Raw genomic sequence first — 17617 nt, 5'->3', positions numbered from 1 at the left:
CATAAATTCCCCCTGACTTTGGTTAGTCACTGCTAGATTGCATAAAAACATTACACGGTGCAAAGGAAAAAAATAAGAATAAAAAATTATTAATAAAAACCTTGGTGACAGTCTCCGGGGTAGCACTTGTAGAATGCAAAGCCAAAAATTAGTGTTCAGGTCCATCAGCGTGGACAGGGCCAGTCCATAGAGGTTAGATCAGGTTTTGCTTTCCTACAAGTGAGTCAAGTTTTAGGTTTAACATTAAGTCTGCTTCTGCTGCTAGAAGGTTCAGTTGCCAGTTTCCCATCCCACGTTAAAATAGCAAATCCTCAGCCCACTGCCAAAGCCTCAGCTGTGTTTCTTTTTCTGATTAACGTGAAGATGCTCTTTATTTATCTGTTCCCTTTTTCTCTTTCAGAAGATCATTGTCAAGGAGACAAGTCAATGTTTTGTCGCATGGAAGTTCTCTCTCGGTACTGTTCAATTCCCGGTTACAATAAGCTCTGTTGCAAGTCCTGTAATATGTACAACAACGTAACCGAGGAAGGCAATGCAACCAAATCTAACATAAATAAGAATAATGTCATTGAGGAGGAGTTCCTGACAACCCTCAGCCCTCTCACGGGAGTTTCCACCACACAGCCTGCCACCAGCCCTCCTCGTGTTTCTAAACCACACGTGCCTCCTTCCAATGCAACCGAGGAGCACCCAGAAATTAATGCAGTGGACGTTCCCTATAAAATCGATGGGCTGGACAACGAAGTGTCACAGCACAACATCATTACACGGAGGAGGATACCTTATGAAAGGACAAGGAATCAAAGAATCCAGGAGCTGATCGCTGAGAAAAGGAAAAAAGAGACTCTTAGAAAGACAAACTAAAATGGAAATATGGCACAAACAGCATTTTTCTCTTATAGAGATGTTACCAACATCATAGGATTGCCCATGTCGTAGAGACTACAAATGGGGAAAAATCAAAGTGGTGCTATGGCAGAGATGCCAAATTCTAAAGCCTACTATACATGGAAACGACAGATTGTTTTGTAAGTGCTAATCTGAACACTTTGACAGCTAGGTTTTCAGGGTACAGCAGAGTATTAGTGCAATATCATTACAGCATTTCACTGAATCCAAACAAACCTTAAGACATAAGCCAGGTTAGCAGGTGTTTTTTTTGTTTATGGGCTCATTTAAGTCTACTAAGCCCATGTAAAACTGCTTGGGAATAGCAATGGAAGTTAACACTTATGATGGAGGAAAATTGTCCCAAGACACTAAAGATCCCTTTAATACCGACAAGCAGGTGGTCAGCAATCCTGTGATGCTTCTGTGCATTGCATAAAGCCAGGCACTAACTCAGCCCCCGGTTCAGGAAGGTACCTGAGGACGTGCCAGCCCCAGGTTAGCTGCCTTTAGGTGAGCTGCTCCCGTGGCTACAGCCAGGCATGTGCTCACGTAGCTTTCTTAACTGGGACTGCGTAAGAAAATATATAGAAAATTCTGTAGCCGTATATTTATGTGTAAATTAAAAACTGACAACCAGTAGTTTACATATTTCCATAAGCAATTTTAAAGGATTCTCCCAAACATTTGAACACGTGCAAGACATTTAGCATTAGGTAGGGTAGGTCCGGCCAACTTGGACTGATGACAGCCTCGTCTTTCTGTTTACAAGTATCCATTCATGTAACGCAACAGCCTCAGTGATCTTCGTTGGTTGGTGCTTTTTTTGTGGTCTGATATTTTTTTCTACCCACATGCTGGTTAAGTTAAAGATGACTGGATTCTTGTTGCCTTTTCTTTGGTGCTTTGTTAGGAAAACTTTTATTTTTTCTCCCATAGGACAAGGTTATTTTGGAGGAAATCATAATTTTCTTCCTTTCCATAGGACAGCTTTATTGGCACAGAAGTGAACAACTGTTCCCTGTGCCCCTACAGCGACATGTACACCCCTCCACACACACGGTACCAGGTCTGCTAGAAATGTGTAACCTGACAACCCTTTGAGTACTTCCTTTCCCCTCAGGGTCATCATGGTTTTCATCGGTCATTTCAAATTCCTGGTTGGAGATCAGAAGACAAATTCAGATCAGCTGTTTGGTTTGGGGATTGTTCTGTGCTTGAGGCCTTGGGCAATGGGGAGGTCAGTAAGATCCAGCCTGCAGCACCCAATGTCAGAATTATTTCTGCCATCCCAACAGAACGGCAAGTGAGTAAATCAGGCACTGAAGGCTTTATCCAGAGCCTGTGGAGAGCAGTAGAAAAGCTGCTGCTGGTTGAGGTGTGGGTTTAGCAGGGCTGTGCTTGTACAGGGACTCTGGACGTAGGTGAGGAAATTGTCCTTTCTCCCCCCCAAGCCCTGGAAACTCTCCCAGGAGCGTGGCACAGGCTGGCAGCATGCTCTGGTGGCCTTCCTGCTGCAGGTGGCATCTGAGCTGTTTTTCTCCTGTCTCCTGGCTTGGACTCTTTCATTTCTTTCCTCTTTGCTTGTCAGCTTTCTGCAGAGCCCAGGACTTCCCTGAAATCCTCCTTTTACCACTCAGTAGGTCTGCTTCAGATTTTCCAGTCCGAGAGGAAGATCTCATCCTCCGGCTATCGCATTAGCTGGAGCTGTTTGGAGTTTGAAGCAGAGCCAACTAGAAGCCTGTACACAGTCACACGGACATTGGGCATGTGCCAAATTTCCAGCAACGGGTGAGCTCTCCCGTGGCCTGGATGCTGTCAAAAAAGCTTCAGAAATACTGCAAGGTGAAAACCACACGTGGCTTCCTGCGACCCCGCCGGGGCAGCACTCCTGCCCTGCGCGCCCCAGCTGAGCAGGATGCCCGATTTCCTCTTCAAAAAGTGACAAAACAACAAAACTCGTGCAGCTGCTCCTGCTGGAAAGGGCCGAGAGCTTGCAGGAAAAGCAGTCCTCGCAGCACTGAAATGGCCTGAACTGTCGCCAGAAGCGTTTGAAGGACAAGAGTCTGGTTTAAGAAAAGGGCCTGATGGAGGTAGTAGCCGAGGCAGAGAAGGAAGGTTTTCAGCTGGCGTGATGGCATCAAGAGTCCCTTCTTGAGAGGACTGTGGTGGTACGTTCGGGTGAGTGAGTGGGAGCCGCTCAGATGGCGTAGGGATGGGAGTGAAGGCCGGGAAGCACAACGGGACGGATAAAAGCCCAGAGCACCAGCAAACATCTCCTGGGCCAAGCAGACGTGGCTGCAGCTGTGATGGCAGCAGCCGGCCAAGCCGCAGGGGGGAGCAGCCGCCCCCGGCCTCTCGGAGCTGGCTTGGTTTCCATGCCAGTGCTGCAGCAAGCTGCTCCAGCGGCCCCCGGGAAGATGCTGCTGACAGAGAGAGCAAGTTTCTGTAACAGCACAGGGTCAGGTCACATCGGTGTAAAACAGCAATGTAGTAACAATGTGCACTGAAGGGGAGAAAAAAAACACCGTGCTATTTATAAGTAAGGAAGACGTGTCTAAAACAACATCGTTCCAGCGGCTGTGCCACAGGAGGAGCAGGCTGTAGTTGGGCTCACAGCCCATAGTCATAGTGAGCAGTTCTTGCTTTTCATACTTCGTTTACACAGACGTGGTCAGTGTAGAACTCATCTCTTCCCCTTTGAGTTGTTATCCTGTTTTTAGATCTGTGAACAATAAGAACAACACCAAAAAAAGCCAAGCTTTGTCATAGCCTAGAAGTATTTCCAAGCATATGATAAACTTAGGAAAAAGCCCTGCCAAGCCCAAGGACAGAGAGGGGCTGGGGCTTGGAGTTATGCAGGTGGTGAGGTAGACGTTTGCTCCCTGGTTGGTACCCGTTTTACTCTCTGGGACTTCGTGGAGACCCGTATCTCTGGCCTGCAGAAGCCTGAGGTAACACATCTAATGGCTTCTGGTCTTCCTTAGCATCAGGGACAGGCTTAGTTGACCAGGCAATGTGAAGAAATGCCAGGTGAGGAGGTGCCCACAGCTCAAACGCCATCTCACAAATGCCTCTTCTCTCCAAAAAGCTTTTAAGTTGCATCCCAATAGCAAGTGGGGCAGGATTTTTTTTTTCAGTGTGGCTTCAAGTGACCTTTCTGCATGCAGCATGAGCACAGGCCCGTTCCGGTGCAGTGACCCAACCTTCAAAGGGGATTCAGCGGTTCTGTGCTGAGCATTTCCAGCTGTGTCCCAGTGAGCAGGGCTGGGCAAGGTCAGCACCACCACGCGAGGGCTGATGCTCAGGGATTTGTTCTCGTGCGGCACAGACACCCTGGCTGGACTTGCAAAGCTGGTTCAAAGTTCAGGAACTTGACTGCTTTGCTTTTTCTCCAGAGTGAGTCAGTTCTCAATCAAACAGACCAAAAGCATTTTTCCAGATAAGGTGGAAACTTCTGCTGCGTTTTGGATCTGGTGTGGTGCTACGCTCCATCTGGTGCTCGTTAGGGACCTGATGCAATGCTTGGTGAGATCTGCATTTGGGAAGGGCTTGCTCCTTCTTCAGTCTCACCTTTTTAGGGGTTTAATTTGATTTATTTCTTCCTGTTTTTAATTCTACTGAATATTTTTCTTGCTGCTTTTTGGGGAACACTGAAATGACATTTGACGGAGCAGTTTCGGTCTAGATTGCCCAGACACAGACTGGCCCATCTCCTTCTGGAGCAGAGGCAGCAGCTGCCTTCTCTTTACAGTCTAGCTGTATGAGGAAAAAAGTCTCCATACCTGGAAAGGTGCCTTCTTTTCAAGCTCACCTGCATATCTCAGAAGATGAGTTTTCAGCAAGTGCCTTTGATGGTGGTTTCCTGAGAACACACATCACACTTGTACTGGAAAACAGAGAGCAGAGCTCTGTCCATAAAGAAAAAGCAGCACAGGGCAATAGGTTGGGTGAGCAGATGCTTGTTCCTTGTTACCTGGTGGGAATTTTGGTCATTTATTGGTTGGTTGAACTTTGACAGCTGTATCCTTTTTTTGACAGGGCTGTAATTGGGCAAGAACATCATCAGCGTATGTCTCCTTTAACCATTTTGCTGTTGCCCAAGTACCGCATTTTGAGACATAATGAGCGGAATTGTAATTTAATTTAACGTAATCCCCAGAAACTAAAGAGAGCAGATTTAGAAGTAAGCTGGTTTATGTTCCTGCAGAGGCTGTCGCAGAGCAATGAGAGCTAAAACAAATGTACTCCCATTAAGCAATGCGTTTTGTGATGTCTGTTCATCTAACCATACAAATACACAGCTCTCTTATTTTTTCTGTTTGTCTAAGCGTAAAACACAAGTGTCAGCCCCTCACCAAAAAAAAAAAAAAAAAAAAAAAGATCTCAAACCAATTCATGTTCCTTTGGTTCCAATTGACTGCCATTTTTCCACCAACATGCCTTAAAGATTTCTGTAATCTATTACGAATGCATCACTTTTTATATTCATATATCCATTCAGTATTTAGAACCTCACAACATCTCCATAGAATGCTTTCAGATATTTTGAGAATTTTATAAATGGTGCTTTACCAGTACTCAAAGGGTTTTATGTTTTATTTTAGTACGTAATGCATTTAATGTCTTATTTACTCACCTACAATGCACAGTATTAGCTATGTTCATCTGAATATCTATATGCAACTTCCATTCACTTACATATGCCTTAACAGCAATTGCAATAAATAGCCATTTCTTGTATATTAAAAATGTATATACAAATTAGAATCTTTAATTTTATAATTTATTAAATTCAAATGTCTGTGTCCTTTTGCAAAGTGTTTGACTTTTCCCTGTGCTTTTTTTTTGACTGAAGTTACACTGTGCAGAGATGCTGGGGAAGGAGGAGCTGGCATCTTTAAACTCAAAACCAATTCAATTTTTAAAACTTTATTTTAATGAATTGGGATTGGGATTGGGATTGGGATTGGGATTGGGGTATACTTGCTGCTGAAGTTCTATTTCCTTGTTACAATGTCCATTATCCAGGACCAAATATTATGAATTTACTGGACTGAAACCTCAGCTGATCACTGCATGGGAATTAACCAAACTTACTTAAGCCTGCTTGAGGCTCTCACGTTTTACATCCTGCTGAAATCCATCCTGGTCCATGTATCATCATCTTAAATGCTCAGCTACTTGGGCTTCCACTGGGCACTGATGACCAAATTTTGCTTTGCAAGTCCTATTGATAAAATAATTGTTCCTTTCCAGGAAATTCTTTTGCCTACATTTTCCTGCCATACCCTGCAAGCTCATAGCCAGCTTTCCTTTAAAGCATAATTGAATTTCTTCCACCTAATTGAATTTTGTTGCTTGAGGATTTGAAAGTTCCCCGCTTGCCTTGATTATTCAGTTAGCACCATGCCGTGCATTGAAGTCCAACATGTTCTTTAATCAGGTAGCGGGCCACCTCAGCATTTTCAATTCAGAAAAAAGGCATTAATTTATTGAAATGCCATGGTAAAACGGACCAGACAAAACACGGGTTTCATTTCATGTGACAATTCGCATAGTATCTAATTTACAGCTGTGACAAGGGCTATATTTAATTGGCTCTTGTTTTCCCTCAAAGTCTTTATGCAGCTGGGGTTATTGAGTCACCAACACAGCTGCCAGAGGAAAAGCAACCTCTGGACCCAGGGGAAAAGCAGCCTCTGGTCCCAGAGGGCAGGGAGCAGGGCTCGCCGTGCCTGCAGCCGGCTGGCAGCGGAGGAGAGGTACAAGCTCTGGTACAAGATGCTGCCTTAAATCCATGCCCCAGACACAAAAAGCACCCAGTGGGTTTCAGACACACCCAGCACCCCTCCCTCCCCCAGTGTTTATGTCTGAAATGCCTGAAGAAGGCAGCCACAGGAAGGCAGGTCTTCCTCCCCTGGCCTGCGTTAACTTTTGAGCCCCTTTGTCCCTCAGGTGCAGACCCACCAGCGTTTTCCAGCTGCAGCCTGGGGGCTGCTCTGACCTTTCTCTAGCCCAGGGCATGGGGGAGATGCCAAAGGCCTCCTTATCTTGCAGTATTGTTTGCTTTTGCTCCCCTTTCTGTCACATTTGCTGCTGCAGCCAGGCACGGTACCCAGGGCCTGGCTGGGGCCTCTAGGCCTGAACCCATCCTGGGCTATCAAAATGTTTTCAGAAGCAGCTCAGGGAGCAGCAATGTGAGCGTTTGCCCCAGGAGAAGGCATTGTGCTCACGTCCCTAAAATCGAGTGGCCCAGTCCTGGTCTTGTTGCAGATAACATAGCCTAGCACTGCAAGGAATTCAGAAGCACAAGGGGTTAAACAGCAGCGAATAAATCACGAGCTGGGATTTAGTCACCCAGCTCAGAGCAGGGTGTGCATTAAAGCAGAAAGCTCGCTGGCAGTGGAAGGAGAAGAAACATTACCCTAAGAGAGAGATGCTGAGGGGAAAATTCTCTTTTTACACAGGCAAAGTCCATACAGAATCCTACTCCCACAGCATGCACAAATACCAAATGCTGGTGCGTTGCTTGTTCCTGAACACAAAGCCATGTCTGGCTCCACAAATCCACACAAAAGCAAACCCACCACGTGTGATAAATGACTTTATGGTGTGTGCATACGCTCGTCTTCCTCACAGGCAAGGGGCCCGCTGGCTCGTGCCCAGCAGACAGAGATTCTGCAGCAGGGGGAGCAAAGACAGGAGGGGTGGGCTACGGGTGGTGTTGCCCAGCAGAGACCCCCCCAAATCTGCTTGCAGTCCCACTAACACCAGGCCGTGGGCAGAGCAAGGAGTCAGTGCAGATAAACCAGAGCCTGCCTGAGTAAATATTTGTGTTTTGGACGGACGCGCCACTTGGTGGTGCAGAAGTGAGCAGGGACCTGGGGAGTCCCACAGCTGGCTCTGCTGAGAGCTCTCAGAAAAAAAATAAAAATAAAAATAAAATAAAAAAATAAATAAAGCAGGAAAGCAGATATTCAGGTTGTTCTCAATTATACCAGGTAGAAAAGAGCTCCTTCAAAGTGCCGTGGCAATCTGACTGCTGTCACACCGTGCCCAGGGTCAGCTCAGGTTTTGCTCTGCTCTTCGGGGTCAAAGAACAGTGCAGAGCCCTTCTGGGGGCTGAATGTCCTCGCTCCCCACCACCACCCTGCCACGATCTCTCTTCATGAGCAGCTTTTCAAACCGAGCAGGGGACCGAAGTGACAGAGGCACTGAACCACATCAATGCACACGCACTCTTAAAAACTCATTTCAGCGAGCAGCAAACCAGGGAGGTTTTCAGAGCAGAGGGACCCAAACCCTGCTTGCTTGGAGCCAAGGGCTCACCCCGTCACAGCATGTATCTACGCTGACCTTCGTCCATTTGGGTTCCTTTTCAGAAAGAGGAGAGGTGGGTCAGTAGCTTGGCAAGTTCAGACCCTTTATCCCCACCAGCAAAGCCAAATGGGCTTTAGAAAGGAGCTAGGCAGGTAAAGTTCAATTCTTTAAAAGCCTGGCCAGCAGGAACCAACTCGTTTGCTGCAAGAGGTGACACGATTTGCACGGCTCGCTGCTTTGCTTGGTCCAGCTCTCACAGCGCTGCCGGGGAGTTAGGTCAGCCACTAACTCGGGGCTGGCTTCTTTCAGCCATGTAAAGACAGGACAGGGTGAGTGGTGAAACGGAAAAATCCTGCCCCAGTCTGTAACAACAGGGGTGAAAAACAGGGGCGAGGAATCTCTGCTCCTGCGCAGAGCCCCCCGGGCAGGTACCATGACCTGCGGGCAGTCTCGGCCCCGCCGTCATCCCTGGCCACCCTGCTGGGTTCAGCTGGAGGCTGGGCGTGCGTTTCTAAAATCTGAAATGAGGTATGGCAAATTATCCTCCCACAAAGACACAATGTGACCTTCCGCAGAACTGTAATACCATAAATAAAAATTATTTGTAGTTTATCAACTGAATACCCTGAGCTGGATTTCCAGAGGAAGTGACCAGTGAGCAGCCCCCATGGTTTTGCACATTTGGAGATGTCAAATAGTTAAAGTCAGTCACTGTATCCAGGTGTCCTCACCGGCACCAAGCTCCAGCACCATGGGCAGCTGGTGCCTGAGGAGAGTTGGGCTGGCAAACCCCTGAAACTGGCACCTCCTCGAAATGTGCTGCAAAGGCTCCCTGGGGTCATTTTCCGAGTTGAACTGAAATCCCAGGGGAACACCTACATTGCTCTGAGACTTTTCTAAGCCTCCCGAAAGGACCAAGCCCGTGTTTCCAGGTGGGTGGAGAGCTCAGTCCCTGCAAACAAGTCTCGTGCTAAATGGCGAGGGGCTGCGATACCAAGTCTGTGCTGCAACCAGTTCCTTGCTTGCAGAAGAGAAAGAAATAATTTCCAGGAAACCTGTGTGCATCAATTACAGTGTTTGCACAAACAGCTGCCCCTGGTTACTGTGTGAGCTGCCGTCAAGGCAACAACCGTGGGTGCGACATTTCTAACCTGGCTCCGGCGAGTTAATACGAAAGCAGCCCATTAATGTTTCACGGGAACGACTTTGCTGCATACCATAGCTTGCTGCACTGCATGGGAGGTCAACGGGCTGTGGGATATAATTAGAGAACAGAAATCGTCTGCAATCTGGCACAAATCAGGTCAAACTCCTTTCCTTTCTTGAAATTTCAATGACAAAGATGCAAGAAAGCAGCAGTTCTGTGCGCCACAGCGTTCAAGTGCTCAGGATTGTTCCTTTGCTGATAATCTGACAAGGTTTCAGTGAAGAGCAGGGGCCGAGGGGTGCCCAGTGGCACCACGAGCCTCCCGGCCACACACGGACACCAGTTTGCCACACCAGGCCAGAGAGGCTTCTACTCTTTTACCTCTTCTATATGGATTCATAGCCTTGGAAAACATAGGGTTAATTTTTTCCTACCCAAATAAACATTCCTTGCCATCATCCAAAGCAAAAGTTATTTCTGAAGGAGCTTTGGCAATGCTGGAGCCCTGCAGGTGGAGGCTGGGTTAGCCAGGCAGCGCCATGGTGGCTGCAGAGCTGCACTTTGGCATTGCAAATGCTCTTCCTGAGCACACCCAAGATGGGAACTGATATTTTCTATCCATTCAGAGCTCCCAAAGATGAACTGTTTTGTTTATCCAAACACCAACAAGCTTCAAAAACACCTGAAGGAGACTTACCTGTTCCACCTGTGCAGCTCCCATGGCTGAACTGCTTTAAGACAGGTTTCTCCCAAACTGGAAGTGTTTGAAAAGAGCTCACAAGCAGAGCACCAAACAAGAAGTAACACCCCGGCATTTAGATCTCAGACACTCAACCAACCCTTGCAGAACTCACAGCTCCTGTTTTCCCTGGCAGCTTGGGCACCGCTGAAGTTGCTGTTTTCTTTGTTTTCTTTTGCCATTAATCCCATTTGGTTACGGTTTTCGTGCACTCAGGAATGCTGATTCACTGCGCTCACTCAGGGGAGGCTGCAGGAGATGGGGATGGTTTAACCAGAGACACCCCAGAAATGTTGAGAAGAAACCTACAACAGTTTGGGGAGGAGACAAACAAATATTCAAAGGTGCATCCTTTTTTCTTTTTCTTTTTCTTTTTTTTTTAATTAAAAATTTGAGCAACCACTTGAAGAAAGAGAAAACAGAACGATTGTGGTTGAGGTAACAGAAGTAAAACATTGCTATAAATTATGCATGGATGGTAGTAGCTACTCTTTAATCTGTATCTGGCATTTTTGATATCACCAAGAAAATACAAAAGATGATGGAGAAGAAATTATTTACATGGGGGTTATTTGAGTTATTCCAACAGCAGGGATTTGTATAAATGTGATTTTCCCACAGTAACATCAGTCAGCTGAAGAATCTCTTTACAATAGATGAAAGGGATTTTTATTCCAAAACTGTATTTTTAGCCTGGTTTCATAAGGAAAGATGCCTTACCTAACCCCATTGTTTGAGGATCCTGATCTCTTCCAAGGCTCTCGGGCAGCTCCTTGGAGAAATCTAAGGAAAAAGAGAACTCTAAGCTGCGAGTTGTTGCTAAAGCATAACCCCTGCTGATCATTGCTGTTAGCATATTTAGTGCATGAAGGCTGAGGATCATTCCATCTAACTTCAGCTGTTAGATGGAATCAGGCATCAGGAATCAGGAATCCCAACAAAACTTCAGCTTGCACACCTTTTATAGTTAAACACTGGGCAGTGAATAGCTCCAGAGAGCAGGTAATCTCCAGTTTGAGCCACACCTGAATGGATGTGAGTCCTTTGAGCTGCTTATTTCTCTCCACCAGAGTGAAAGAAAGCACCTGGATGATGAGTGTAAACTTCAGCAATCAAATCAGCTGCCAAAGCTGATCCAGCCTGAGTGACAGTAACACTGAGAATATTTGCACTAAAAACTAAAACTAAAGCTGGGATTTTCAGTCTAGGATGTCTGCTTTTCTCTCCACCCCTCCCAGCAGCTCAGTGGTGTGGGGAGGACATCGTGCAGCGTGGTCCTTGACAGCAGGAACCGAGGGCAGCATTTGGCAATAACAGCAGGAGGAAGATTCTGCTGCAAAACTGCAGTTCACCTCCCCACCCACTGTGGAGGAGAGGCTACAAGCAGGATGCTGGGGTTACATAGAGAACCGCAATCAATTCACAGTGTGCTAATAAGCCTGAAAACAAAGGAAACCCCTTGCTGCCTGGAGACCGCTGGCCCTGGAGGTCAGACTTTGCCTGCCCTCCTTGCAAAGCGATTTTCTGCACTGCGTTTGTGTGGTCTCCCTCAGCACAGGGCTGGTGGCTGCTGCAGGGCGAGGGGGCTGGGGAAAGCACGGGGATGGAGGGGAGCAGCAGCAGCACTGGTGAAAGCCACCCCCAGACCCGAGCTGAGAGGCACGAAGCCACCCAGGAGAGAAATCAGACATCCTAAGGGCCGCACCCTGCACGCAGCAGCGAAATGCATCCCAACCACCGCACCGCTGCTCGCACACCCAGCTCGGTGCACGGAGCCTCCCCCGGCCGACCACCCAGGCTGGCACCGCAGAGCAGCCCTGCAGCAGCGGGGCTGTGACCCTGGCTGGGCTCATCCTGCCCTGCCGGGGCTGGTTTGCAGCTCGGCTGCGTTTCTCACACCGGGGCTCCAGCGGGGAAGGGCTCCGTCAGTCTATATTTAGCACCAACAACAAAACAGGCAGCCGAGTCAGCTGACTGGGCGCAGCGAGCACGGTTTAGTTGTAGACAGCACGTATCCTGCACGGAAAACAGGGCGAGAAAGAGCAGGGGACGGAGCCGGGGCCCGGGGAGCTGGAAGGTGCTGAACACCCACAGAGGCTGCGGCTCAGGTAAGGGCAAGGCGCTGCTGGCGCACGGAGCTTCGTCCTCGGCATGGCTGGAGGGGACCCTGGGTGGTCACGGGCACTGAAACGCTGGGGAGCAGCAGGGAGGGGAGGGCTGGGGGTGCCAGGGCTGCTGGGGCCAGCAGGATGGTGGGTGGCTGCAGGTGACAAGGTGACCTCCTCGTGGCGTGGCCATGGTGGCAGCAGCGGGGATGCGGCCGGGCTGGAACCCGTCCATCCCATCAGAAGAGCAATGTAAGTAGGTAACAGTTTCCTTCAGGAGGAAGGAGGCGTTGGCAGGGCTCAGTTAATGATTTGTGTGGTGCTGAGCCCCCGGTGAGACCCTGCCAGTCCCCAGAGCCCCCCGCTGCCCTGGGCTGCAGGCCTGGTGCTGCGGCTGCTCGGTGCCGGGCTAGGAGGGAGGGGAGAAACCTTTCCCTTGGAGCTTACAGAGCTAAGAAAGGAGCAGGTAAAGAATAAAGAAAGGGAAATATAAAGGCCGTGAGGTTTAAAGCAAGCCCCTAAATTCAGCAAAGCCCACCTTGGCTGACATTACAGTAGCACCAGCAGCAGGATGGGCAGGGGTGGGCACGGGGCGCTGCGTGCGCCGCTCGCTTGCGTGCCCTACGGGAGCCGCAGCCTCGCGGAGGCTCAGCAAAGCCAGGCTTATTTCCAGCAATGACAAGCAAGGCACTAAAATAGCGAGCAGAGCACTTTTGTGCTTAATCACACAGCAAAGCTGGATTGTGTTGACAGGTTGTTCATATACAAATTCCACCGGGGATGGGGGGGAATAGGGGAAAAAAAAAAGAAAAAAGAAAAAAGGATCCAGGCAATGTTGTCATTTCTGCCAGAATGTGAGATAAACAAAGCACATGAAAGAGTATTTTGATATAAAAAAATAATCCCTATAGTAAGCAAACACTGCAACGTGAAATATTTGTTAAAATGGGTGTACCTGACCAGTGGGAGCAGTCTGATGGAAATCCAGCCTAAAAAGAGATGAGGATAACTATTTGCACATAAAGACCTTGAATCTATATAAGCATTCAAGTAAGGCTCTACCAATCCATACCTAAATTTATAAACCTCGTAGAGATGAAGGTGAATGTTTGTACATCATCACCTCCACCTCACTGTAGTCTTACAGCAGAGATCAGCTTTAATGTCGTGTCCTTTACGTGATGCTCCCCATGGCAGGAGGTCAGCTCCTCGCCTTTTGAGATCAGCTCTTGCCAGGCCAGACCCAATGCGGAATCCGAGCCCTGCTACAGCGAGCAGGCAACGAGGGAGAGGGAGAGGAGTTTGTCCCTTGCTGGTACAGCCTGGGTGGTGCACAAGCACTGCGTTGCTTTGGCTGCTAACTGCATGCATGAGAAGGGAACAGTTACTGACCTCCATGAGCCTCTTTAATGAACCTTTTATCTTCTACTGCACTTAACCATTTGGCTTCTTTTGTGTATTTGAGTTCCCCTGGAAGCCATAGGTATAGAAATCCTGCCACCAGATTTTTAGAATGAAGTGTCTGTAAACACCACTCTTGGCCAGAAGAAAATATTGGGTGGATCCAGTAGCACAAATTTCACAGAAACAGCCCCGGGATTTCTTTACTGCAGCTGGCTGTCCCGTGCTGATCGTGTCTCATCTGTTCCTTGCAGCCATGGCACCCCGGATAAGGCTCAGTGTTGCAAAACCTCTCCCAACCATATGTGAAACCCATGAGGAAGCAATGGAAGACTTGACCAGCAACTCGAAACACACTGGAAGCACTTCAACCAACCCAGATTCATACTCCAGTGATGATTACATTCAATCTATCTGCCACCTTGCCAGACCCACCTTTCCGGGCCTTCCTGTAAGCAGCCATAAAGTTCCTAACAGAAGGATTCTGCAGAGCCTTGAAGCCACGTCATGGTCCCCATCCCTGCCAGAAACATCAACATGTAAATTGACCAATTTCATCTCAAATGTGGTGCCACTGGGAAAAGTAACGCCTGCTCCTGATGATGCAGAAACCGATTTCTGGTCCAGAGAGGACCCCCTGGCACAGATCTACACGGGTGCAGGAAAGCTCTGCTCCTCCAAGGGTTCTTGGAGTAAAAGCTCCTCACAGTGCAACTCTTCCAGCTGCACGGACACCCCACATGGTGACCTTCAAACCCCAGCCATGAAAGGAAAAGCTGAAATGAACCCAAGTTTCCCACGGGTGTTCAGTTTTCCAAGGCTTCCTTCTCCAAGGCCAGTGCAGAAAGAAACACTCTGTTCAGAGATGAGATATCTCAGAAGGGATGAGGGAGCAGTTTTAAGCAGTAATCACAGTCAGAAAGAAGGTGGTACCATGTTCATTAACGGTGAAAAGCTATTGCCATGCTCAGCCGGAGGGAAGCTGCTAGGAAACCGAGTTTTGCGGTGCTCTGTAAGGAAGCAGAGTAGTTCGTTCAATACAGCAGGTGCCGATGAAAAAGAAGAGAGAGAAATTTCTTCCAGTGACAAAAATGCAATGGGTGATGTTCCCAGTAAACAGAGATACTCCGAGTGCTTCCAGGCAGCTAAAAAAGCCGTGATCCATAACTGGATTTCAGAGCACAGATGCATCTGGAAAGAAGCAAAGATAAAGGCTTGTTTGCTTCCAGCCATTGCTGAAGTGTGAAAAAGTATCTGTTCCGAATAATGTTGTTTGCAAGAAATAACCACCCCGTGCTCTAGAAGCTCTCCCTGGAGTCCTTACATGGAAATTACGTGGCTTGAATGTGCATGCAAGTCAGGCAGCCTTTTGTGATCCATCATATCCCTCATTGGTGGGCAAATGGACAATTCAGAGTCTTGTCTGCTGAGGAAACAGCAATTAATTCTCATTCTGAAAAGGCAACAGTTCACAAAGTATTGTCCCACACCTATTGCCTAGAATGGCCCTGAGCAAGGAGAAAAGCTGAAGACAATACAAAAACCCATCTGTTTTGGAGAAGTGATCTGCGGGGACATCAAACTAGCGGTGTTTTACAGCAAATGCCAAGCAGCCAGATGTTTCTCACTCTAGGGTACAGTTATTCCAAAAGGAACTTTGGGAACAACGCTTGGACAGTACTAAATATGCCCTCACTGACATAAACATTTACCAAGAGACCCATCATAGATCACAGCATCGACACCAGAACACCACTGGATAGGTCATCTGTTAGTGCATTCACATAAATAAATACTTTTAAAAGTTATAGGACGTTATAGGAAGTCTTTGATAAGGATCTGTTAGAGAGCAACATGGAAAATCCTGAAACAGCTTAGGGTGGGGATTTTCCTCTTTGTTAGCCTTGTAAAAATATACTACCTTCACTCCGTGATCTGCCCTCGGTGGGGACAAGCTATGATCCCTGGGTGAGCGTTATCTGGACAGCTCTTGTCTAATGCTGCTGCTGTCCTGGACCTGGAGGGAATTGAGGTCCCAGCGCTCTGCATCGTGGTGGCCACAGCACTGCTGTGTCTGCACAGAGCCGGGGCATGTACAGAGCTGAGTGCTGAGAGAGAAATCTGCACGCATGAGTCATTTCTGGGTTTCCTTACATGTGTGTGCTTCTGTAGTTTCCCCTGCCTGGCCACGCTAACCATGCTGACTTTTCCTTGCCTGGTGCTGTGAGAGTGAAACATGAAGAACCAGCTAAAGTGCACAGGACAATCCGTTTGCTGATGATACCACTGCTACATGGGATGCCAGGAGAAAAAGCAGCACTGCCGTGTTGCTGTGGGGTGCCAGCATGGTGAGCACACGGCCGAGTCATCCCCTCACTACCACATTGAGACTTTCATATACAAAAAATGCCACTTGTCACCGCACTTATCACCACACTTATCACCTGCAGCCAGAGCACCCACATATTCCGGGCAGCACCCTGTGTAGCCGGGTGAGAGACGTAGATGAAAAAACTGCAGAGCAATGCTAGGGTAATTATTACTGCTACTACCACGAATAAATCTTGGCACAGAGGAGAGCACAGGGACCAGGCTGTTTGTTCAACTGCAGCTAGGATGGGAAATACCACCACAAAGCTGCAATTATAAAAGTGCTCACAAGCGATTTCTAAAACACCCTGCAGTAGATTAAATCAGACGGCAACTTCTGCTCAGTACCAATGCGAGCGTAAATATGCTCGAAGATCAAAAGGTGAGCATATTTGAACTTCTCATTCTCACATCTCTTACCTCAAATATTTTCATTCCTGTTGAAACTCATTAGCACTACGGAGCTGAACTGCTTCTCATCTAAGTTTTTGAACTAACCACACAGCAAGAACAAAAGCGAAGGCGGCTCCAGCATTTATGCAGGCTGACGGAGAGCTCGAGCTGACCGAGGCGTAGCACCAGCCCCAGCTTTACTCGCCCGCTCTGCCTCCTCCTCCTCTCAGGCCCAGGTCGGGAAGAGGTGATGTTTGTCCTCATTGCCCTGTGGATATTTCAGTTTCTCTCCACGTGAATGTTTCTGACACTAATGCCTAGCAAGTCTTGTGCCAACTGCATGTATCACTACATTTTACTGAGAAAAACAAATAAAACCGTTACGTCGAGCTGCTGTCTCCATTCTTGCAGACCCACTGTGTGATCATTCTCCCCACAGGGCCTCTCTGTGAGGTGCGGCCTTGTGGCTCCATGCATGGTTCACGGCATGGCCAGCCCCTAGGCCCTTTCAATACACAAGCAATGCCTTAAAAAGCCTTTCTGCATGGTCAGAGTCAGGCCCAGGTGTTTGATTTGTACAAAACCTGCCATGCTGTGCATCAGCAGGGCTCCCCCAGGACAAGGCCATGGCTGTGATATCGGCCCTCACGGCACCGCCGCAGCAGATCACCACAGGCAGCCCCTTCAGGAGCTCTTGCCCAGCTCCATGATTCCTCCTCAGCTGCCACGTATTCCTGCAAAAGCCCCAAATCCTCAAACCCATCACCTTTCCCAACAGAGCCCCCCAGAAATCTAAAACTCACCTACATTTTCTGGAGCAGGGACCGGAGCGCTGATGTGGTGCGTCCCAGTGTCAGCCCAGCCATGAGCACACAACCCGGCTGCTCCCACCGCTGCTGGCTCCATATATAAGTTAATATACAGAGCACAGGGATGCAGCTGCAGCACAGGACACGCAGGAGAAGCATCCAGCCCCTCACAGAGCCATGGTCTCTCAGTCCAAGCTCCCAGTATGAGTGTGGCTGTGGCTGCCGGCTCGCTGAGCTGTGGGCTGCCCCGGGCATGGTGAGCTGCAAGGCTTGCGGGGATGAAGCTTCAGAGTGCATTGGCTTTTTCTGGATCATCCTTTTGCTCTAGTGAAAATTGTTTCTCCTCAAAGGGGCTGGGTTTTGAAGTTGTTGGGTTGGCAAAGAAATTAGAAAGAAAAATCACCCCAAATCCACGTTCTTTAAGCCATGTTGAGAGAGGAGC

The 17617-nt window shown here is 48.2% G+C and overlaps 1 protein-coding gene and 1 long non-coding RNA gene across 2 annotated transcripts in view; both read left to right on the top strand.

Moving 5' to 3' along the window:
• The window catches only part of ADAMTS2 (ADAM metallopeptidase with thrombospondin type 1 motif 2), a 176938-nt gene extending 171230 nt beyond the window's left edge, over window positions 1-5708 (top strand). The window contains exon 22 of the mRNA XM_068698738.1: window positions 401-5708. Within this exon, the coding sequence (XP_068554839.1) occupies window positions 401-864 (464 nt within the window). The 3' untranslated portion in view covers window positions 865-5708. The remainder of the gene's footprint in view (window positions 1-400) is intronic.
• A 588-nt stretch (window positions 5709-6296) lies between these two features.
• Window positions 6297-16755, top strand: LOC137864558 (uncharacterized). The gene is made up of 2 exons (XR_011101542.1): window positions 6297-12205; window positions 13858-16755. It is a non-coding gene; the product is annotated as an uncharacterized lncRNA (long non-coding RNA).
• The last annotated feature ends 862 nt before the right edge of the window (window positions 16756-17617 follow it).

This window comes from Anas acuta, chromosome 14 (assembly GCF_963932015.1).
Source record: "Anas acuta chromosome 14, bAnaAcu1.1, whole genome shotgun sequence".
Lineage (NCBI taxonomy): Eukaryota > Metazoa > Chordata > Aves > Anseriformes > Anatidae > Anas > Anas acuta.
This window is presented reverse-complemented; position numbering and strand designations above follow the sequence as displayed.